The sequence below is a fragment of the Gopherus evgoodei genome, chromosome 1 (assembly GCF_007399415.2).
Source record: "Gopherus evgoodei ecotype Sinaloan lineage chromosome 1, rGopEvg1_v1.p, whole genome shotgun sequence".
NCBI classification, from domain to species: domain Eukaryota; kingdom Metazoa; phylum Chordata; order Testudines; family Testudinidae; genus Gopherus; species Gopherus evgoodei.
In genome coordinates this window covers 60,881,198-60,905,884 of record NC_044322.1, presented here as the reverse complement: position 1 = coordinate 60,905,884, position 24,687 = coordinate 60,881,198, and the positions used below count along the sequence as shown (strand labels likewise).

At 43.4% G+C, this 24,687-nt stretch overlaps 1 protein-coding gene across 1 annotated transcript in view; it reads right to left on the bottom strand.

Moving 5' to 3' along the window:
- The window catches only part of ELF1 (E74 like ETS transcription factor 1), a 60,684-nt gene that overhangs the window by 6,820 nt on the left and 29,177 nt on the right, over positions 1-24,687 (bottom strand). The window contains exons 3-7 of the mRNA XM_030565972.1: positions 24,134-24,241; positions 23,324-23,488; positions 13,320-13,403; positions 12,006-12,198; positions 9,865-10,332 (exon numbers count right to left, since the gene is read on the bottom strand). Coding sequence (XP_030421832.1) covers positions 9,865-10,332; positions 12,006-12,198; positions 13,320-13,403; positions 23,324-23,488; positions 24,134-24,241 — 1,018 coding nt within the window. The remainder of the gene's footprint in view (positions 1-9,864; positions 10,333-12,005; positions 12,199-13,319; positions 13,404-23,323; positions 23,489-24,133; positions 24,242-24,687) is intronic.

The following is a 24,687-nucleotide window of genomic DNA, read 5'->3' as shown; positions in this document are numbered from 1 at the left end:
GCACTTGCATAACAAGCTGTGGGAGGGAGGGGGGAGACAAGGAAGAGATGGGGCTGGGGTGGGGATTTGGGGAAGGGGTTGGAATGGGGTGGGTCAGGGGTGCCAGGGGGGCACGAACACTCCCTGGCATCAGAAGAAGTTGGCACCTATGCCTTAGGCCACGAACAGAAGCAAAGCACCTATGGTCTAAATCATATTAAACTGGCATTGTTCATTTCTTCTCAGATGTCCCAGAGGGCCCTGATGGATAGCTGCTTCTCTTCCCTGAGGACACTCACCTGTCACCACTCTTAGGCCATGTCTACATCTAAAATTTTGCAGCACTGGTTGTTACAGCTGTATTAGTACAGCTGTATAGGGCCAGCGCTGCAGAGTGGCCACACTTACAGCAACCAGCGCTGCAAGTGGTGTTAGATGTGGCCACACTGCAGCGCTGTTGGGCGGCTTCAAGGGGGGTTCCGGGACGAGAGAGCAAACCGGGAAAGGAAACCAGCTTCCCCGCGGTTTGCTCTCTCGGTCCCGGAGCCAGCCAGCAAACCGCAGGGAAGGAGACCTGCTTGCTCGGGGTTCCGGGACCGAGAGAGCAAACCGGGAACGCCGCGGTTTGCTCTCTCGGTCCCGGAGCCACCCAGCAAACCGCAGGGAAGGAGACCTGCTTGCTCGGGGTTCCGGGACCGAGAGAGCAAACCGGGAACGCCGCGGTTTGCTCTCTCGGTCCCGGAGCCAGCCAGCAAACCGCAGGGAAGGAGACCTGCTTGCTCGGGGTTCCGGGACCGAGAGAGCAAACCGGGAACGCCGTGGTTTGCTCTCTCGGTCCCGGAGCCAGCCAGCAAACCGCAGGGAAGGAGACCTGCTTGCTCGGGGTTCCGGGACCGAGAGAGCAAACCGGGAACGCCGCGGTTTGCTCTCTCGGTCCCGGAGCCACCCAGCAAACCGCAGGGAAGGAGACCTGCTTGCTCGGGGTTCCGGGACCGAGAGAGCAAACCGCGGCGTTCCCGGTTTGCTCTCTCGGTCCCGGAACCCCGAGCAAGCAGGTCTCCTTCCCTGCGGTTTGCTGGCTGGCTCCGGGACCGAGAGAGCAAACCGCGGCGTTCCCGGTTTGCTTTCTCGGTCCCGGAACCCCGAGCAAGCAGGTCTCCTTCCCTGCGGTTTGCTGGGTGGCTCCGGGAACGCGAGAGCAAACCGCGGCGAAGCTGGTCTCCTTTCCCGGTTTGCTCTCTCGGTCCCGGAACCCCGAGCAAGCAGGTCTCCTTCCCTGCGGTTTGCTGGGTGGCTCCGGGACCGAGAGAGCAAACCGGGAAAGGAAACCAGCTTGATTACCAGAGGCTTTCTCCTTCCACGGAGGTCAAGAAAAGCGCTGGTAACTGTCTACATTGGATTACCAGCGCTGGATCACCAGCGCTGGATCCTCTACACCCGAGACAAAACGGGAGTACGGCCAGCGCTGCAAACAGGGAGTTGCAGCGCTGGTGGTGCCCTGCAGATGTGTACACCTTCAAAGTTGCAGCGCTGTAACTCCCTCACCAGCGCTGCAACTTTCTGATGTAGACAAGCCCTTATTCAACATTTATGTGAGAACAAAAGGTGCTAATGTGAAATGCTATGGTCTACGATGACATCAGTGTGCTGATTACCCCCAGGTCTGCAGCTCTTTCATATTCATCATAGACAGGGTTGTTTTCCAGCTGGCTTAGCATATGAAAGAAACAGGAACCTGTATGGAAAGCAGCTGGCTCATGCTAAATCTGGGTAAGACAGTGCCAGATTCTTCATTGCCCTCACTTTGGATAGTCATTTACACCTGAGCAAAGTGAGTATGAAGCAGGTTCAAAATGCTACCAAATCAGATTGGTAGCATTTTACACACTTTGCACAAGTGTAAGTGACTACACATGGTACAATAAGCAAGATGAGGGAAGTATTTTGATGAATTCTCCTTCTCTGTAGGTAAGTCTACAACAGACAAATCTGCACATGTTTTTCAGCATCACTGTAACTGCACTCATGCTACCAGTGGTTAAGCTGTACTATAGACAGGGCACAGGCATTTTTATCACCATGTCATTTTATAATAAAAAAGGCCTACAAAATTTGGCTAGTGTAGATATTTGAAAGGTTCCTGCCCTCTTCAGGTCCAGGCAGTGCACTGTCTTGGAGTTCTGTTGAATTAATCACTGCTCCTGAAAATAGTGGCTAGAAACAACATCTTTCATCTTTGGCTAGCAGGAAACTGTGCCCTTGTTTCTAGAATGAGGACCTAGCCATGGTGATTGTGACTCAGTGAATTCTCGATGCCAAGTGGCAGAGGGATATGGGGTGCATAAGATTTTACAGGGATCCCCTAGGTCGGATATGTGCATAATAATTCACAAAAGCGTGGCATGTGTGGTCTGAGAGCCAGTAGCACACTGGTCATCATGGTGAAACTTATGTAGAGATAATATTTAAGGGGTTATGTATGTAAACTGAAAATTATATTACTAAGGCAGGCAACAGTTTCCTTTCAGGCAGGGGGTGGCAACACATATCTCCCTGTCTCATCACTGTGTGCCCCACAATGCAGGCCTATCTGCATGCTGAGTCAGATGCTGATTAAGAGATTGCAAAATCTACAAGAAAGCAGTATACAGGAAAAAAAACCAAACAATCGTCAGGGGGAATCCTGCTTATGAATAAGATCAATGGATTGTTTTGATATATCTGGGGGTACAGACAGCCTGGATCTTTCGCTGAGGAGGCAAGCTGACAGCACGATTTTCCTCATGAATGGAAGATCACAGCCAAGCCTGTAAAACACTGGAATAACTTTGGGTGATCATTTCTCTTCTAGAAGTATTGGAATGGGTGTTATAATTTTTATATGTAACCATTTCTTTCCAATACTTCTACTTGCTATCACTTAAATCTTTATACTTTGTTAAATAAACATTTAGTTGTTTTCTCTATAAATATCTCTCAGTGCTGTATGTCAAGAAGAGTGGTGCTGTGACATGGAACTGGTAAGCTGGGGTGTGCTGCTTCTTTGGAAGCAGTGAATCTGTGAGCAATGCGATTGTCCAGTGGAGCAGACACTGGACTCTCCAGGGAGACCCCCATAGGCTTTGAGGTTTGGGTGTGCCTATTGCTAACCTGTATAGTGACAACGGGGCTTGCAAGACCTAGAGCAGGGGTCGGCAACCTCTGGCACGCGGCTCACCAGGGTAAGTACCCTGGCGGGCCGGGCCAGTTTGTTTACCTGCCCCGTTGGCCGGTTCGGCCGATCATGGCTCCAACTGGCTGTGGTTCGCCTTTCCAGGCCAATGCGGGAAGCGGCGCGGGTGAGGGATGTGTTGGCCACGGCTTCCCGCTGCCCCCATGGGCCTGGGACGGCGAACTGCGGCCAGTGGGAGCCGCGATCAGCCGAACCTGCCAACGCAGCAGATAAACAAACTGGCCCGGCCCGCCAGGGTGCTTACCCTGGCGAGCCGAGTGCCAGAGGTTGCTGACCCCTGCTCTAGGGCATCATTCTATGCTGTTACTAGTTTATTACTGAACACAAATGTAACAAAAAAAAGCTATAAATGATGGAGAATGTGAAGTTGACATAGTCTGCCTTGCAGCCGATGCAGTCATTTACACCTATGCAACGCGGGTGCAAGGGTGCTGGAACAATTTTTATAGTGGGGTGCTCAGAGCCATTGAACCAAACTGTAAACCCTGTATATAACGGAAACCACTTCAGACTAGGGAGTGCAGCAGCACCCCGAGTACCAGCACCTATGCGCAGGTGCAGAATGCTACCAAATCTGAATTTTTAACTCATTTACACATTTTACACCCATTTTCTACAGGTACAAACAACTATATTGCCTTACAACTTTGGAAAAATTAGGTCCTATGTTAGGTCATGACAGAAGAGCTGCAATCCTGTCCCTGGAAAGTTCTGTCCTCACCTGGGGAAAAAACTGACTAGCTACAGCCATGTTTAAAAAAGGACTGTCAGGCACAAATCTGGTTTGACAACAGTTTTCAAACAGAATTGTAGCTAATATAACTACAGTGTCAAACGTAAGCAGTTTTGTTTTCTTAAAATAAGCCCATTAGCAGAAACCTTGCATGTTACAGACTACCCCTCAGAAGGCAGCTGGAAAACATTAAAGAGGCAACTAACTTAAACTTGAAAAAAGGAAAAACTCTTCTACACAACAGGTAGATAACCACATGGAACTCTTGCCACAAGATATTACTAAAGCTAGGTGCTTAGCAGGATACTAAAGAGCATGAGACATTTATATGGCTAACACAATCCGAAGTTGCATTAGACAGGATAAAGAAATTAAAAAGAATAGAAACCCCCATAGGCCAACTACTAAATGGTAAGGCTCAGAAAAATTTCCACAGGGTAGGTTGTGTCCATTATGGGGTTCCTTGCACCTTCCTCTTATTGCCTGCTGTATGTAGCATGACACTAGACTATCTGGAACACTCATCTGATCCTTTATGGAGGTTCCTACAAGGCAATGATGAGTGTGGGTCTAAACTGATATAGCTTTAAATGTATCTGAAAAAAACTGTTTTGAACCTTACTAGAGAGAGAGACCCTAAATTGTACATTTCAGAAAAAAATTAAGTGTAGTTTTCAACCTCATCAAAACTCCCAAGACTGCCCTGGTAAAACTTTACAAGGACACTTAGTTATTTGAATTTGGACCTGAGATATATCCTAGACCAATTGTAAGCAGCCTGAAACATCCAGTGAATTTGTATGGCTCATCAGTAAGGCCGCAAGTTTGTCACGGAGGTCACTGAAGTCATGGATTCTGAGACTTTCCGGATTCTCCATGATTTCTGCAGAGGCTGGTGCACTTGGCCCAGGAGCTGCCTGAGCAGTTCAGGGAGCACCTGAGCCAATCACACTGGCAACTGCTGGGGCAGTCTCGGGACACTGCACTCCCCACCTCCCCCAACAGCAGGAGTTTGGGTGTGGGGGAGGGAAGGAGGCTGGGATAGGGGGTTGGGGCAGGAGATGGGGTGAAGGCTCTGGGCTGCGCTTACCTCACGGGCTCTCCAGAAGTGGTGATATCCCCCTCCCTCTGCTCCTAGGCAGAAGTATGGCCAGACAGCTCTGCACGCTGCCTCCACCCACAGGCACCGCCCCTGCAGCTCCCATTGGCCATGGTTCCTGGCCAATGGCAGCTTCAGGCCAGCGCTAGGGTGGAAGCAACGCGCAGAGTTCCTTGGCCAAGCCTCCGCCTTGGAGCTGAGGGAAGGGGATGTCATCGTTTCTGGGGAGGCATAGAGCCAGGTAGGGAGCCTGAGCCAGCCCCGCCAACGCTCTTTCCCCCCCCCCCCCGCCCAAGCACCAGCTGGGGTCCTGGACCCCCCCCCCAATAGTGGGGGTCCTGCAGCGCCCTGGGCCAACCCCCCCCCAGCACCCCCGGGCCACCTCCCCCACAGCACCCATGGCCCCCAGCTCCCCCCCCGCAAGAGTTAGTTAGGGGTATATAGTACAAGTCACGGACAGGTCACGGGTCATGAATTTTTGTTGACTGCCTGTGACCTGTCCATGACTTTTATCAGGGTTGCCCGGGGGAGGGGGGGGAAGGGGGGGGGAAGTGGGGCAATTTGCCCCAGGCCCCATAGGGGCTCCGCGAGCCGCTCCGGGTTTTTGGCAGTGGGTCCTTCAGTTCAGCCCAAGACTTGGAGTGAGTGACGGACCTGCCGCCGAAGTGCTGCCAAAGTCTCAGAGCGCCGCCTGGTGAAGAAAAGCGCCGCAAGTGGTGGGGGAAAAAAAAAAGCTGTGATTGGTGGCACTTAGGCTGCTCTACCGCCAGCACTTCATTCTTCGGCAGAAATTCAGCGACGGGTCATTCCGTCCGAGAGGGACCTGCCACTGAATTGCCGCCGAAGACCCAGCCCTGCCCCAGGCCCCCTGAATCCTCTGGGCGGCCCTGTCTTTTACTAAAAAATAACTGTGACTAAAACGTAGCCTTACTCATCAGCCCCTCAATTTATAGCTTACCTAGTCTACCATTGTCAGATGGAAGTTTTTAAAATGTATTTCTAGTGTAAATCTAGCAAGCACCTCTGCAACTATAATACTTGCTTTTTTTTAGTTATCAATTACTAAACCTTATACAATTAATTATGTATTATATTGACTAGATCAGATCATTTTTCTCTTTAATCTGAGTGTCTCGGATTTGTCATTATATCTAGAAAAGTATAAACACAGATTCCACAGAAATGTTTCTACATTATGCTTAAAAAATAAAAATAAAAACAGCTGCCCGTCACTGTAATATAGGAGTCTAAGACAGTGTTTAAGAGCTCTGTTATTTCATTTGAGCTTCGTGCTAGCATTACTGCTACTTCCTCGTTTTCTCCTTTAAAACTACTGCCCACAGTCCAGTTGTGAAATATTTTAAACACAACAGGATGTTGAAATAGCAACATGCAGTTTTGCAACTTTTGGCTGCATTATTGTCTTTGCTTCCCTGTCTTCCTGATTAAATCTTGCAGATTGTTCAAGAAGCTTTTGTTAGGCAACCCTGAAGTGGCTCAGTATGGGTATCTATCTTTCTTACTCTACAAATCGCTGTACTGTTTCCCTATTAATGTTTCATAGCATTGTTCTCCTGACTTAGGTGTCACTGCATGACCTCGGTCATTTATTTCTTCATGTGCTTCCTCTATATTATCTGAGTCACTTTTTGAGACTGATGAATAATTAAATCCTTAGTTATCTCTGAAGTCATATTGTTATACAGCATTTAATGGCTTTGCAGTTAGGCTTTAAAGCTCCTTAGTGTATGAAGGAATATTAAACACACAGATAACTAAGAGAGACTAACTTTAAATTGTCTCTCACTTTTATGCTAAATGTTAGTGTTTAATTCACTACACTGTAATTCAAAACTTTATCTTATTTGATATAAGTAAACTTCCCTCAGAAGTTGCTTTGTCTTGTGGAAAACAAGCAGCCATCTACTTTTTTTTTATATCTACTTTCCTTTACTTTCTTTTTTAAATCCCGCCGAATTCTTCATCATTACATTTATCTAAACTTCTGGATCAGATGTACCTTTTCTCTCCCTTAAGTGCATTTTGAAATGGTCCTAACATATGAGCTCCACAGAAATTAAGAATGAAAAAGAATGTTAAAATGGACAGCATCAACTTGAAAATCATAATTCTATTTTTATTCACTGATTTTAAAGATAACTTATTAATATTACTGATATATTAGAGAAAAATGTTTTTTGGATTTGTTTACTTTGTTCATTTGACAACCCTTTGGACATAGTTTCACTGATTGCTGTTTCCGCTACATAGTCTATTGGCTAGTGAATTTCCCGAGATTTATGTGGGTTTTTCATATAGCAACATGTGAGAGAAAACATTTTATAATTACATTTCTTTTAGAACAACAATTAGCAGAGAGATTATGAGGCAGGTGTAATACCTAAAACTGCTTTTATCCCGAACAAACAATAAGTAACATATAATTATTTTTCTGGTTTGAGACTATAGTCGTGGCCTGCCACTTCATATATACGTATCCGGAAAATCCCCAGTTTTCTGACTATCCTATGTAACCCCTTAAAACTTCTTATTGACTCCTTTCTATTCTATTAGTTTGTGGGGGCTGAACATCCCAGCTGCAGACATCAGTTATTAAAAACCTGGCTACTCTGCCACTCTGGATGCAGTCTCCCCTTTTAGATCAGTGGTGATTTCATTATTGTTTGTCTTTAAACAAAATCCTTCTCTTAGCACAGAGAGATGAAAGAATAAAATCTTCCTGAAACTGGGAAATGGAATTGTGATTAGATTAATGTTACTGATTTATATTTGTCAGAGTTCCATGCGTCAGTCGCAGAGAATCATGTGGGTCTATTCATGCAAATCAGAATTTGACAAGATGCTTCTGAATAATGTTTTTAAGGGGGAGAGAAGAAAAAAAGAGGGGGAAATAGCACTAGTGTCATTTAATGGTAAATTGTGGACTAAAGTGCTGGGGATGTTTCATAATATCTAATTTTAAACCAGAAAAAAAATACACACCCAACTCAGTGTTGTTCTTTTAAAGTAAGTAAGATGGTTCCTCCATTGCAGCTCCAGAATTACAAGATAATTTCAGTGGGGTATAGCTCTAAGTGATTGTTCTTGAGGCATCTCTAGTCAATACACCACCAGTGACTTGAAGGTGCAAAACAGTAATATAAAGGTACTTGATCAGTGTCTAAGGGTATGTCTACATCTACAATTTTGCAGCGCTGGTTGTTACAGCTGTATTAGTACAGCTGTGTAGGGCCAGCGCTGCAGAGTGGCCACACTTACAGCAACCAGCACTGCAAGTGGTGTTAGATGTGGCCACGCTGCAGCGCTGTTGCACACCGCGGGGAAGGAGACCTACTTGGAGGGGGGGTCGGGGAATGCCAGAGCACACCGCGGGGCTGGATACCTGCTTGGAGGGGGGGTCGGGGAATGCCAGAGCACACCGCGGGGCTGGATACCTGCTTGGAGAGGGGGGTCGGGGAACGCCAGAGCACACCGCGGGGAAGGAGACCTGCTTGGAGGGGGGGGGTCGGGGAACGCCAGAGCACACCGCGGGGAAGGAGACCTGCTTGGAGGGGGGGTCGGGGAACGCCAGAGCACACCGCGGGGAAGGAGACCTGCTTGGAGGGGGGGTCGGGGAACGCCAGAGCACACCGCGGGGCTGGATACCTGTTTGGAGGGGGGGTCGGGGAACGCCAGAGCACACCGCGGGGAAGGAGACCTGCTTGGAGGGGGGGTCGGAGAACGCCAGAGCAAACCGCGGGGAAGGAGACCTGCTTGGAGGGGGGGTCGGGGAACGCCAGAGCACACCGCGGGGAAGGAGACCTGCTTGGAGGGCAGTGGAGTTTGCTTAATTACCAGAGAGGCTTCCTCAGGTATGCTGGGATACCTGCTTATTCCACGGAGGTCAACAAAAACGCTGCTGAGTGTCTACACCTGATGACCAGCGCTGGTGATCCAGCGCTGGATCCTCTACACCCGAGGCACGACCGGGTGTACGGCCAGCGCTGTAAACAGGGAGTTGCAGCGCTGGTAATGCCCTGCAGGTGTGTACACATCCTAAGTTGCAGCGCTGTAACCCCCTCACCAGCACTGCAACTTTGTAGTGTAGACAAGGCCTAACTTACGAGTTAAGGGCTGCACTGAAATGTGACTGTGTCTCCCAACATTAGTATACAGGTACAAAAGTCTCAGGAGGCCATACTGATAGCTATCTTTTATAAACAGAAGAGGAATGAAGGCATACTGGCTGCTGTTCCAACAATGACAGTGGGTTGCCACTTTAGTGCTTTGCCCTGTTACTATCTATGTTAATAGGTAGAATACAAAAAAAAGAAGAAACCGATGACACACTACAATTTATAAGGGGATGGGTATATCAAGAACGAAATTAAATCCCAAGAGAAATCTTTTTAAAAAGCATTAATGTAAAACACACATTATCTGGGTTAATGTTGAAAATACTCTCATTCCCAGAGTAAAAGCAGAATTCATAAAGATACCAGTGGCACAGGAACCAAATAAACTGACATCAGTGTTGTCAAGAATGTTAACTTTTTGCTGCTTTCTTCTCAAAGTCCCAAAGATTCTTTGCATTGTAATGCTGCAGAATTAAGATTTGCAATTTTCTTCCCTTTCCTAAATACGTCTTAGCAGAGTACTCATTTTACAATGCAACAGAAAAATGAGACCAATGTATTGATCATTCACACTGTGTTCACATCACAATAACTGAATTAAGAGGAGAGCAATGTGGCAAAATAGAAAACAGCCACATTGGATAGTGAAAATGTTCATAAATCACCTTCCTTCACATTTTCTTACCTTATGTTTTGAACAGAGGAATGTAATGTGTCATCCTGCATGTTACTAGTTACAGTTGCATGTCCTTCTGTGATGGATTGCACTGGCTGCATTACATGAACTGTCCGAAAAAGCTGAGTTGGATGTATTGACTGGGCAGATTGCATTGTCCTCAAAACGTCAGATGCGAAACCAGGTATTTGCTGTTGTACGGCTTCCACAGGCTCCTTAAGTTTAGTAGACTTAGAGTTCCCTGTTGTTTTTAGAACTGTGGTGGATCCTCCTCTTGTTCCTGTGTTAGACGCTTTAGATCTGCCTGATTGGTTTCTATTAGTCGCAGTTGTTGACAATAAAGAGGAATCTGAAGACTCGGTACTGGGACTCTGATCCTCATCATCTATGTAGATAAGATCTTTTGGCATTTCTTTAAACTGATACACCAAGCGCTGACCTTCTACTTTAGCCAGTATACCTCTTTGGTAATAGTATCTGTTCAAAGCAGGCACATACATCAACAAGTTATATAGCATAATTCGCTATGAAAAAAGACTAATCATCATCAGCAATTAAGTGGAGGGGTTTTTGTTTATAAATCTAAATAACAATCACTGCCTGCTGACATTTCCTGTTACCCTTCTTTATGCTCAAGGATGGAGACATATTGTATATCACTCACAGCAACTTACACTTCATGATATCAATATTACTATTCATTTTATCGCAATGCCTAATGTTAAATGACACTTTGATAATCCTGGTAAAATTACACTATCTTGACGCAAGTCGCCCATCTTTGTCAAATATTAAAATTCTTTCTTTACTAAATAAAGTGCATAATATAAAGAATATATAAATAGCTATATTACCTATCACTACAGGGTTCTTGTAGAGCAAAGGGGAGAGGATAGGGAAACATTACTGTCCATTGTGTTTACAAATTGAGTTACAATAAAGGTATAAAAAGCCAGAGGGTTGGGGGGGAAGAGAGGAGAGTGCTTTAAGCAAAATTATTACTATTATTACAGTAGTCGTTAGAAGGCCCAAAAAATAGGGAATATGTTTAGAAATTAGGCTTGCATCTATCTGTGGTTGTGCAATTGCTCACCTAATTTGCACAAACTTTTCTGTATGAGCAAGTTTCCAGTTTGCACAGGTACTCATATATGATTAGATGCTTTTCTAATATATATACAGGCAAATTGGGGAATTCAGAATTCTGCTGAGGTGGAACACCCTCATATCTTGGATTTGAAACTGGGTCATTTGGCACATATTAAGGTTAATACAATTAATAATTTGATGGCCACCTTTAAGTTTAATTTACGGGAGTTTGTTGTAAAGGCTTGTCACTCAGACTTTTCAGTCTCCTGAAACTGTGTGTGCTTGGTCTTGAAGAAGTATTGGCTACTCAAATCTTCCTACATTATTAAGCACTGTGGGAGATATATCAGTCAACCGTAATACTTTGGTTAACTGATCATGGAAATTATTGTATTGCATTTAGAACACATTACTAGTTTTCCAATAGCTTTTACAACAGAAGTGAAGGTGCTTCATTTGTAATAGGCATCATTAATTTTTTTAGGTTAGGGATGATCTACCTCTATTTCTTTAAATGTGCAAAGCATTAAAACCACACTCCACGTAAGTTGTACAGCTTACTATATAAATCAGATATTTTGCCTCTTCAATAAAGTTGCATTCATTTAAAATAATCAATCCAATATTATCCATACTAATGAAGTGTAAAAAAATCCGGATGCAATACAAAAGAAAGCTCTGAGTTTGCAGGATTTCTACAGAATTACAAATACTTTCACGTAAGCACTTTATAAAACCCACAAAACAAATTTCTGCCAATAAAACAAGTTTCACAGATTTGTCATTGGACAGCAGTGTATATCCTAATCTTTTTTTAATCTTCTACTGTATAATTTGCTCTGTATAAACTTCAAATTAAGCTTTTAACTTCTAAGATTTTTGTAGCGTCCCCCCCATTTCTTCCCCCCGCCCCTCCCACCCAAAACCCAACAGCTTCATATTTCAAAAACTGGAACTCATCTTAGGAAAAAGCCCTTCACAGTTGTTAAACAGATAACAACAAGCTTTCAATACATGAAAATGCTGTGACAAAAATAATCAACTATTAAAAACTCACATACCTGAGAGCTCTGCCCATTGTTTCATAATTCATATCAGGTTTGTTTTTGTGCTTTCCCCACAATCTGGACACAGCCTTGGAATCTACCAGTTTAAAAATGCCCTTTTCTCTTTGAGTCCATTTGATATATTTGGGACACGTAGCTTTGTCCTGGAGCAGTGCTAAGAGAAACTCCCAAAGATAAATTGTATTTCCTAAAATAAAAAAATAAAGCCTTCAGGAGATATAAACTCCCCAAATGCAGTTATATTGATTTCTTAACTTTTATTTAAGTCACAAATACAACAAAGCTCCAGGAACTGAGTGCCTGTTACTTTCTGAACAGACTGTAATTTCAGGTTGAGAATTCCTACACGTGACTATCCTTCCATTCCAATTGAATTATTTCTTAACAGAACATTATTATTTTGCCATCTTTGGCTCTGAATCAGCAAAAAGCTCAAGTCCAGCCCTGTTCAGCAAAGCAGTTAAATATACACTAAAGTACCACTATAGTGATTGGGAATTAAGCAGGTGCTTAAGTACTTTGCTGAACTGAGGCCCGCAAGATGATTCTTCACAGGTTAAAGATATCCTTACTTTAATGTTTTAACCATTACATATAATATGTGCAGTAAATAAAAGCTTATACCATGCCAAACAAGAAAGCAATTGAAGCATATTAGGATCCACTGGCAAAAACAGGACGATTCTGCTGCATAGTTTACTATAAAATAAAATGATTCATGCTGTCAAATTATATTCTATTAGGTGTTGGTTTTGATTGTATTAATGCGAGGGAGGGAGAGTTGGGATAGCAGAGGAGGGAGTACCAGGGAACTTTCTCTGACACATTTCTTCTGGAGGCTTCACTTTCTTCTTAAACAAGGGAACTGTTCTTCCTGCCACCCATGTGTAAGCTTTGATCATCTTATGCAGATTTAGAAACAGACAAATGGAAAATGTTTCCAAATATCAGCTGTCGAAGCAACAACATCCCAAGAAACACTACTACAATGCAAAACATCCCTCTAGACTTGACCTGAAATAGAGCAGTGCTTGTTGGGGGTTGAAGATCTCCCAAGATTCCATTAATAAGCTGAAGAATGGATTATTCCTCCCAGGAACTGAGTATCTTCCAAAGGAGTTTCCTGCACTCTTCCCCTCTCTCCCCGCTTTAAAAGAAGATGGCAACCATGTCTTCTGAGCATGTGGAAACACACGATTTATTTTTGCATACTGAGAAAGCTGGTAGGCTTCATTCTTATGTGACACAGATTCAGTTTTCAATTTAAAACACTGAAGACAAACATTCTACTCAAACCATCACACTTACCCTTTCCATCTTTGTTTTTCTTTTTCACTGATATATTTGGAGTTGTCGTAGGGGATTCAGGACGAGAAGATTTGGACTTTTTCCCTGAAATGAAACCACTATTACGTAAATTTCAACATAACAATGTGATCTGGAAAAGAACATTAACTCATTGAATAGCTCCTTTTTTTTTTATATTCCTCCCCATATCAATACTTACATTTCTTCTTAATGGCCCATTCCTGTAAAGCAGGGATCGTCAACCTCTAGCACACGGCTAACCAGGAGTTGGGCCAGTTTGTTTACCTGCCGCGTCGGCAGGTTCGGACGACGGCGGCTCCCACTGGTCGCAGTTTGCCGTCCCAGGCCAATGGGGGTGGCGGGAAGCAGTGCGGGCGAGGGATGTGCTGACCATGGCTTCACGCCACCCCCATTGGCCTGGGACAGCGAACCACAGCCAGTGGGAGCCGCAATCGGCCAAACCTGCCGACATGGCAGATAAACCAACTGGCCCAGCCTGCCAGGGTGCTTACCCTGGCGAGCCGTGTGCCAGAGGTTGTCGACTCCTGCTGTAAAGTACTGAGCACTCTTAATGCTCATTGACACTAACAGATGTTGAGGGAACTCCGCATAGCACTAATCAATTTAGCTGTTCTTGCTTCAAAGATTTTACCTATTTTTCAAAAATTAGATACATAAGCTATATACTTCTGCTTTGAAATCCGTATTTTTTTGTCCGTTTTAGGACACCTAAAGGCAATTAACAGTAGTTTATTCATCTTTTTAACTATATTTTTTAAATTAAAAGGCTAGATAAAATACACATGACAGTCTTGTCTAGCTAGCATCAAAACTTAGAGACAAAACAAGATTCTTTAGCTCTTTAATATATGAGAAGAAAGTTCCATTGATAGCAGTGGTCTGCACTGCCATGTGGGGGAAACACTCATTTTCAATTCTAAATTCTTACACATTTGGCATGCAGTGCCTAGAAATACCAAAAAAAGAGGGCAGAAGCAGCTCCCTTTTATTGCCCAGCAGTGCCATCTCCAGCCAAACAGGGAGTGACATAAATAGGTTCTGAAAAGCATCACATCCTTTTTAGCCAGAAAGATGGTGGCTGTGTTTCAAGGCCCCTATGAAGAGTGAGAGGGAGGAATTAGTTAAAGCTCCTGACAAGAATGAAGAGCATTTCTTTGGAAAAATCAGAGATCAACTATTCGAGCAGGGTCAAAAATGAAACTCCCACATATGTATTTCTTAACAAAATCCATAATCTGTTTTTCTATTGCTCCCCATTCATTTAGATGTCAGATTTTATAGCATTGTGGTTTTGGTCCTGAACCCTCAAGACTGAGTTTTCTGGCAAATACTAGGCAAGTCAAGTTTCCTACTTAGCCCCTTGGGCACTTTGGCAATGTCTAGGCACAATAAGGATTTTATTTACATATTATCTCTACTCTGGTGAGAAGCAACATAATCCAGTGGATGAAGTACTGACCTGGCACTCAGAAAATCATGGTTCTGTTCCCAGCTCTACTACTGACAACATGCATAACCTTGGGCAAGTCATTTCATGGTCCCTCTATTTACCCTGTGACCCTTTCCCGAAGAGTTTGTCTTGCCTGTGTAGTATGCAAGCAATGCATCTACACAGTGCCTAGCAAGTTTTTGTATTTTGTGTATTGTATTTTGTAGTTTGTATGTGTGGAGGCTGCTGAGGCTGTGTGCTGGGAGAGAAGCTGAGCCCTGTTTAGGGGGCGGGGCTTGTCTGCTCAGGGGTCCTATAAAAGTAGCCAGCCAGTCAGGCAGCGGCATAGACAGTTGCAGCGGCACAGCAGCCAAACGGAGCTGTAAACAGGGGAGTTTCAGTGGGAGTTTACAGGGAAGACTTAGAGACCTAGGCAGAGGAACTGACAGGCTAGTGAAGGGAGTGGGTGGTGGTTTGCCAGTGTTCTGGTGCCTGTTGGGGGTTTGCTTTGGTTTGCGTTTCTTGGACTAACAGGTTCTGGTAGGAAGGCTATGACCGATATAGAGGGAGCAGCGAAAGACAATGAGGATGACTGGATGTGGAAACTGCAGCATGTACATGATCCTGGAGGGGGTACCTGAAAGAGTTTTGTCTGCATGAAGTGCTGCCTGATGGAGCTGATGGAAGAAAAGATCCGAGGACTGGAGATGCAGGTGGAAACTCTGGTTGAGTTTAGAAGGGGGTTCGAGCAGATGATGGAGCAAAGACATGAGGAGGCTGAAGGGATAAGCTCAGACTTGCAGATGGAAGCAGGACGAAAGAATTCTGAGGAGAGACTGCTGGGTGAGAAAAGTGGACGGTGGAAGCATGTGACTAAGAGAACCAGACAGAGGAAAAGACAGGCCAGTGAAGGAGAAACAGAACTCAGGAACAGGTTTGCGGAGTTGGAAAATGAAGAAGGGGCACAGCAGGTGGTTGCTGAAGGAGAGAGGGCAAGGAAAAAGAGAAGAAGAGCTGCTAGTCCTACAGGAAGAGGGGAGGAGTCAATGGAGACAACACCAAATATGAGCCCCACGAGGATACGGGAAGGGTTGCGGAGGATTGCAAGGGTGAATGGGAATCGAGAGGACTTGCAGCCAGTGGGAGCAGGGGATAGACGGGAGAATCACACTGTCACTAGGAAAAGGCAGGTCTACGTGATTGGGGATTCCTTACTGAGAAGAACAGACAGGCCTGTAACTAGAGCTGATCCAGAGAACAGAAGGGTGTGCTGTCTGCCGGGTGCTAAGATACGGGATGTGGACCTGAGGCTGAAAAGGATCCTAACGGGAGCGGGGAAGAATCCATTGATTGTCCTTCATGTGGGAACGAATGATACGGCTAGACTGGAACGTATCAAGGGAGACTATGTCAGACTGGGGAAGACGCTTAAGGAAATCGAGGTTCAGGTGATCTTCAGTGGGATTCTGCCGGTTCCTACAGAAGGGCAACAAAAGTGTTATAAGATTATGGTGATCAACAGATGGCTCAGGCAGCGGTGCTATAAGGAGGGCTTTGGGATGTACGGCCACTGGGAAGCGTTTATGGATAGAAGACTGTTCCCTCGGGATGGACTTCACCTGAGTAAGGAGGGAAATAGACTTCTAGGATGGAGGCTGGCACAACTGATTAAGAGAGCTTTAAACTAGGAATTTGGGGGAGATGGTTGGGAGCTGTCCAGGTAATCTCCATGCCGGATTTAACCTTGAGAAGGAAGAAAACAAAGTAAGAGAGGATACAGCCGTGGACAGAAGAATTGACATAAGGAGGAAGGGTAGTGTAGATACCAGTCTAACAGGTGATGCTGGTGGTAGAATGTCTAACCAGGTAAAGAATGTTATTGAAGCCAAATGGCAAAAATTAAGATGTCTGTACACTAATATGAGGCGCCTAGGTAACAAAATGGAGGAACTAGAGCTATTGGTGCAAGAAGTGAAACTGGATATTATAGGGATAACAGAAACATGGTGGAATAGTAGTCATGACAGGAGTACAGGTATTGAAGGCTATGTGCTGTTTAGGAAAGACAGAAATAAAGGCAAAGGTGGTGGAGTAGCATTGTATATCAATGATGAGGTTAACTGTAAATAAATAAGAAGTGATGGAATGGATAAAACAGAGTCTGTCTGGGCAAAAATCACACTGGGAAAGAAAGCTACTAGAGCTCCCCTGAGATAGTGCTTGGGGTGTGCTACAGACCGCCAGGATCTGATTTGGATATGGATAGAGATCTCTTTAATGTTTTTAATGAAGTAAACACTAATGGGAATTGTGTGATCATGGGAGACTTTAACTTCCCAGATATAGACTGGAGGACAAGTGCTACTAACAATAATAGGGCTCAGATTTTACTGGATGTGATAAGTTGATGGATTTCTTCACCAAGTAGTTGAAGAACCAACAAGAGGGGATGCCATTTTAGATTTGGTTTTGGTGAGTAGTGAGGACCTCATAGAAGAAATGGTTGTAGGGGACAACCTTGGTTCGAGTGATCATGAGCTAATTCAGTTCAAACTAGATGGAAAGATAAACAAAAATAGATCTGGGACTAGGGTTTTTTACTTCAAAAGGGCTAACTTTAAAGAATTAAGGAAATTAGTTAGGGAAGTGGATTGGACTGAAGAACTTGTGGATCTAAAGGCGGAGGAGGCCTGGAATTACTTTAAGTCGAAGCTGCAGAAACTATCAGAATCCTGCATCCCAAGAAAGGGGAAAAAAAAGCTATAGGCAGGAGTTGCAGACCAAGCTGGATGAGCAAGCATCTCAGAGAGGTGATTAAGAAAAAGCAGAAAGCCTACAAGGAGTGGAAGATGGGAGGGATTAGCAAGGAAAGCTACCTTATTGAGGTCAGAACGTGTAGGGATAAAGTGAGAAAGGCTAAAAGCCATGTAGAGCTGGACCTTGCAAAGGGAATTAAAACCAATAGTAAAAGGTTCTATAGCCATATAAATAAGAAGAAAACTAAGAAAGAAAAAGTGGGACCGCTAAACACTGAGGATGGAATGGAGGTTAAGGATAACCTAGGCATGGCCCAATAGCTAAATAAATACTTTGGCTCAGTCTTTAATGAGGCTAATGAGTAGCTTAGTGATAATGGAAGGATGACAAATGGGAATGAGGATATGGAGGTAGATACTACCACATCCGAGGTAGAAGCCAAACTCGAACAGCTTAATGGGACAAAATCAGAGGGCCCAGATAATCTTTAACCAAGAATATTAAAGGAACTGGCACATGAAATTGCAAGCCCATTAGCAAGAATTTTTAATGAATCGGTAAACTCAGGGGTCGTACCGTACGACTGGAGAATTGCTAACGTAGTTCCTATTTTTAAGAAAGGGGAAAAGAGTGATCCCAGTAACTATAGGCCTGTTAGTTTGACATCTGTAGTATGTAAGGTCTTGGAAAAAATTTTGAAGGAGAAAGTAGTTAAGGACATTGAGGTCAATGGTAATTGGGACAAATTACAACATGGTTTTACAAAAGGTAGATCGTGCCAAACCAACCTGATCTCCTTCTTTGAGAAGGTAACAGATTATTTAGACAAAGGAAATGCAGTAGATCTAATTTACCTCGATTTCAGTAAGGCATTTGACACGGTTCCACATGGGGAATTATTAGTTAAATTGGAAAAGATGGGGATCAATATGAAAACTGAAAGGTGGATAAGGAACTGATTAAAGGGGAGACTACAACGGGTCGTACTGAAGGGTGCACTGTCAGGCTGGAAGGAGGTTACTAGTAGAGTTCCTCAGGGATCAGTTTTGGGACCAATCTTATTAAACCTTTTTATTACTGACCTTGGCACAAAAAGCGGGAACGTGCTAATAAAGTTTGTGGATGACACAAAGCTGGGAGGTATTGCTAACACAGAGAAGGACCGGGATATCATACAGGAAGATCTGGATGACCTTGTAAACTGAAGTAATAGTAATAGGATGAAATTTAATAGTAAAAAGTTCAAGGGGTCATGCATTTGGGGATTAATAATAAGAATTTTAGTTATAAATTGGGGACGCATCAGTTGGAAGTAACAGAAGAGGAGAAGGACCTTGGAGTATTGGTTGATCACAGGATCACTATGAGCCGCCAATGTGATATGGCCATTAAAAAAGCTAATGCAGTTTTAGGATGCATCAGACGAGGTATTTCCAGCAAAGATAAGGAGGTGTTAGTACTGTTATATAAGGCACTGGTGAGACCTCATCTGGAATACTGTGTGTAGTTCTGGTCTCCCATGTTTAAGAAGGATGAATTCAAACTGGAACAGGTTCAGAGATGGGCTACTAGGATGACCCGAGGAATGGAAAACCTGTCCTATGAAAGGAGATTGAAAGAGCTTGGCTTGTTTAGCCTAAGCAAAAGAAGGTTGAGGGTGGGATATGATTGCTCTTTATAAATATATCAGAGGGATTAATATTAGGGAGGGAGAGGAATTATTTAAGCTTAGTACCAATGTGGACACAAGAACAAATGGGTATGAACTGGACACTAGGAAGTTTATACTCGAAATTAGACAAAGGTTTCTAACCATTAGAGGACTGAAGTTCTGGAACAGCCTTCCAAGGGGAGTAGTGGGGGCAAAAGACATATCTGGCTTTAAGACTAAGCTTGATAAGTTTATGGAAGGGATGGTATGATGGGATAGCTTAATTTTGGCAATTAATTTTGGCAATTGATCTTTGATTATCAACAGGTAAGTATGCCCAGTGGTCTGTGATGGGATGTCATATGGGATGGGATCTGAGTTACTGCAGAGAATTCTTTCCTAGGTGCTGGCTGGTGAGTCTTGCCCACATGCTCAGGGTTTAGCTGATCGCCATATTTGGGGTCAGGAAGGAATTTTCCTCCACGGCAGATTGGCAGAGGCCCTGGAGGTTTTTTGCCTTCCTCTGCAGCGTTGGGCATGGGTCACTTGCTGGAGGATTCTCTGCAGCTTGAGATCTTCAAACCACAATTTGAAGACTTCTATAACTCAGACATAGGTTAGGGGGTTGTTACAGGAGTGGATGAGTAGGATTCTGTGGCCTGCTTTGTGCAGGAGGTCAGACTAGATGATCATAATGGTCCCTTCTGACCTTAAAGTCTATGAGTCCATTCTTGGTTTGGCCTCTAAGTGCTACCATAATACAAATCATAAAATAATTCTGATACAGAGAGTCAAGATTTTCTCATTGTGAGGAATTTGCATATTACTTTGTGATTAAACCTAGTCACTTCTGGACTGACCTGTCAGTTTCATAGTAACAGAGCAATATCTTCAGGGTTCAGAAGTTCTGCAATTCAGCAAATGTTGCTCACTGAGATTTTGTAGGACCTGAGGAACTATAAGTTTTAGTCCATGAAATAAAATCTCATCCTTTACTGGTTGGTGAAAGCCAGCTCAGCCTTCTGTTGGCCTGAAATGTCAATATTCCCTTTGGCAGCATGAGTAGGCAGGATACCAGCTGGGGGTTTTTTGGAAGGCACTGCAAGGCCTCTGCTCAGGCAGCCATCTTTTGACACAGACAATCTTGCTAAGTATCTATATTTGCATGACCTTCACTCTGGAAAAAGCGTTATTGAAACAACTGTGGTGAGCAACTCTGGCAATATTTGTTTTCTTCCCCCAGTCATGTAGGATTCAGGGCTGGGTATGGGGCAGAAACTGTACTGATCATGTTGCCAAGGATGTCATCATAGCTATCAACAAAGATAACTCTTTTGGTGCTGGGTTCTTGACCTTGGGGGTCACAACTGCCTTTCATTTCTTTATGGCTAGATTGGGGGAGGGGTGAAGTCCTGAAATATTTCTGTTGGCACATGCGGTCAGTATATGACAATGGTTGAGACCCATTGTTTTGGATCTTTAATTTAACTGACCATGAGGGATTGCTGAAATGTCAGTGGTCCCTACCAGGGTTAGATGGAGACATCTTGAATAGCTCAGCTACTTTTGTGCAAGAAGTCCTATAAGATTGCTTTGATTGAATGCTCTTCTGCCCTGAGGGCTCAGTCAGATGGGGTGCTGAAGGATTCCATCTTGTGTCCTCGTCTGTATGAAATGTATGCAAGCACATTGAGAAGGAGAGTGAGGAGATAGACTGCAGTGCCTTTAGTAAACTGAGAACGCCAGCTTCACATCAACATTGGTCTGATTTTGCCAGGAATTAATTAAATTGAGGCTTGAATGAGAACTAGGTGGCTGAGGTTCAATCTAGTCAAGACTGAGGTAATGTTTGGTAGTTTAATGAAACAATCAGAAGAGCTGACTGTCCCGTATCATAGCATTTCTGATTGAGGGAAAATCTAAAATTTGTTTAAACAGGTTAGCAATTTAGGGGGTCTCAGATCCTTGGTTACTCTAACAGCTGTAGCCAAGAGTGCGCCCTGCTGTGCCATGTCCTGGCCTTGAATTTTGGAAACAAACCATGCTGCTAAAATAATCCATGCCTGTCTCCCCTCAAGCCTAGATTATTGCAAGGCATTCTACTTGAACGTGACTATATCACGAGACCATCTGGAAACTGAACTTACTACAGGACATAGGTCCTTGCTTACTGAATGATATATCACATAGAGCACATAACACTGGTACTCTGTAATCTGGCCAGCTGGAGTTTAAGATGTTGGTTTTAACCTATAAAGTACTAGTTTTCTGAACCACATTACTCTGAAATTGATGTCTGACATCATCAACATTGCAATCAGTGAAGACACTCAAGCCACCATTCCCCTGGGCAGTTTCCTAATGCAGCCTCTGCTTTGGAGCATTTCCCCCTCTAGTTCAACAGTCTGAATTTGTAACTCTTCAAGGTATAGTACAAAGCTTGATCAGACGTTGTGTAATTGATATTACTGTGTTTTTGTATAGGCTTTTCAGGATGTATGTGTTATTTTTATTTTTGTAACTCTATTTTAATAGCTATACAAGCACCTAAATCCAGTAAAATAATAAGAAATTTAAAACAAATTAAACTACAAATTCCATTCAATAATTTTTAACAACAGATAGCCCAATGAGGCATGCTGACTTTCCCCGTTTAGATGCTTATTTAGCTGGACAGATAGCTTACAGAGTCTGCTAAGCAGGCTGCAATCTACTGCAAACCATATTGTGATAAATACCAGACAACAGACACAAAAACACACAACTATCGGAAATTGAGACTATTATAACAGTTGCGGCAATCAGGCTTCCACAAAGAAAGACAACTTAGCTCTTTTCTCATGTTCTTAACAGAAACATTCTTCAAGCCAAACAATTCTCCAACAGCTTCCAGCAAAGAATGCAGGATATATTTTAATCTAATGCTAAATAAAACAGAGTACTTTTTTCAAACCTGTCTTAGGTAAATGAACTAAGTTAATAGTATAATGCTTGAGGTACCGCAGAAGCAACTACTAGAACACTTAAATGACAAAAGGCCTTACAACTTACAGTGTGGTTCTGCTTTGAAGAGTGACTTTATAAAGATGGCATAGCAAAGTTCCATGTTTTGTAGGGCATGATGATTCCATATGATCTATCCCAACTACTGTTAGAATCTGAGCACATTTGCTCAGTTTACAAGTGTCCTGGAGCCACAGTGTCTGGTCTATAATTCAGCCTGTTACCAGTCTCCTGAAAGTGACCTCTGTAGTATATCAGGCCCTAAGGAGTCACACAGTTTCACAGGGGCAGGCTCGTGGCCTTCACGACTCCCAGACTGGGCCTTTGGCACCCACAATTCCAGTCTCTTTCCGTGGAGCCCTGTAGTGAATCCAGCCAACTAAGAGTCCTATGGAAGGTTTTATTCTACCCCTTCAGGGCGCAATGCTCTCAATAAGTACTTACAGTGACACAGGCGACCTTTTCAAAACAAGGTAACCATTTATTACTATGGCACAATGAATCTGAAAGTTGTTAGGTTAGCACAGAGAGGCAGAAGTTAAGCCATAGTCCATCCTGGTCAAACCAGTGCCACAATCAGACAGCCAATCTTTGATATACTTGATCTCTGTCTCTTTCCTTTGTCTTCCCTGGTCCAACCTCCTGAGCCCACCCTTCTTCCAGTCACCTGACACTTTGCTCTCCAGCTCAGTTCTCAAGTCCTGCCTGCTGGCAAGTGTTTGTTCAGTTGTTGGGACATCATCTATGTCTTGCTGGATTCAAGTCAGTCTGAGCCAGCTCTTTCATGACTGTATTCATTCCCCCCAGACAGCAAGGCCACACACATACACAAAACTCCTGTGCTGTTCCAGAAGCAGTGTCAACCCTTTTGCATCCACTGAGTAGCAATGCAATATACAAAGGGAAACTAGGCATGCCTAGGCTTAAAAAAAACAAACAAACAAAAAAAAACCTACAGAAAATTTTCACTTTGTCACATGTGCTTTTCCTGAACAGCTAGCTGAGTAAGCTTAGTTTATGTTGTCTTGATGCCTATATGTAGCTCCTATTAATGTTAATCAGCTGCTGTATATACACAAGAAGAAGAAAACATAACTCTAAGCATTTTCTATTCCAAACTCACATATCCTGTGAATGTCTTACCTTTCTTCTTCTTAGGCTGCTCAAGTTCTGGAGTGTCTGATGATTCAGCATAAGAGTCTTGAACTTGGTGAACCTCTACAACCTCAGGGATCCCATCAAGTGTGACAGATACATGGGTGACAGGAGCAACAATAATTTCATCTTCAGATGTACCAAACATATTTGCTTAGGGGAAAAAAGATGACATCATCAATGCTTTTTACAGAATTAAATGCACTTTTAAAAAACACTTCCAATTATAAGGAAAAATGTCAATAGGTCAAAGTACAGCCATAATAATGTACATAAAATTTATTATTATAATTAAGGTTGTCACAGCAGAAGAGATCAGCCCACAAATGAACAAGCCTGTTCATGAGGTTTATACATAACACAGTGCAGAATAATTTAATACTTGCAACAGAAACTAAGGCTGTGATCACAACAGAACATGACATTTTCATTCATATCTAAGGTAACCTGCATTCATTCAGTTACTTTGCCAATGTGAAATACAATACCCAATAACGAGATAAACTGTAGCATTTCAGCACAATATTACATTTAAATCCTCACACATACATCCTATTTTATTTCCCTTTCTTTCATAACCTCCAACGTCCAACTCTGACACTGATTAGCCTATGCTTATGTGATTCCCTAAGCTGCCACGCTGCATGTTAAAGCAACCAACAAAGCCAGCAAGTTTCATCTACCCACACTTTGATATTATTTTTATACATATAGGAAAATCCGCAATATATTGAGTTTCTTCAAATTTTTCTTATAAACATGTCACATATACATTTAATTTACTATGGTTCAACTCACTTATTCTTTTTTCATCCAACATAGGACCAGGGGAGTCCATATTGAGAAGTGCCTCAGCAGCTTCAATAGTTTCCATGGTTTCATCTCCATTATGACAAGACGCTTCAACTGAAAGCAAGACAAAACAAATCATTTGTAACAAGGTGAAACCTGGTCTGAAGCTTTACTGGTATTTCTTTTTTTTTTAAACCAGTACTTCATATCCACATTTAGCTAACACACACTATTTACAAGGGACATCATCTTTGGGGAGGAAATACTCATTAAAAGTATCTTCATATAGTTAAAGAACTACACTTCTATAAAATTTATTATTATTTTTTTTTATAAACTATGGTATATTCTACCCCAGCTTTGTCTCTACTGTCTTCACCCACTGATGAAGTATGTGCAATAAGTACTCCCCTGGCTATAAGCTCTGGAAAGAACAAGAGCAGTGATTTTCAAAGTTTTTTTCTGGCGACCCAGTTGAAGAAAATTGTTGATGCCTGTGACCCAACGGAGCTGGGGATGAAGGGTTTGGGGTGTGGGAGGGGGCTCTGGGCTGGGGCAGG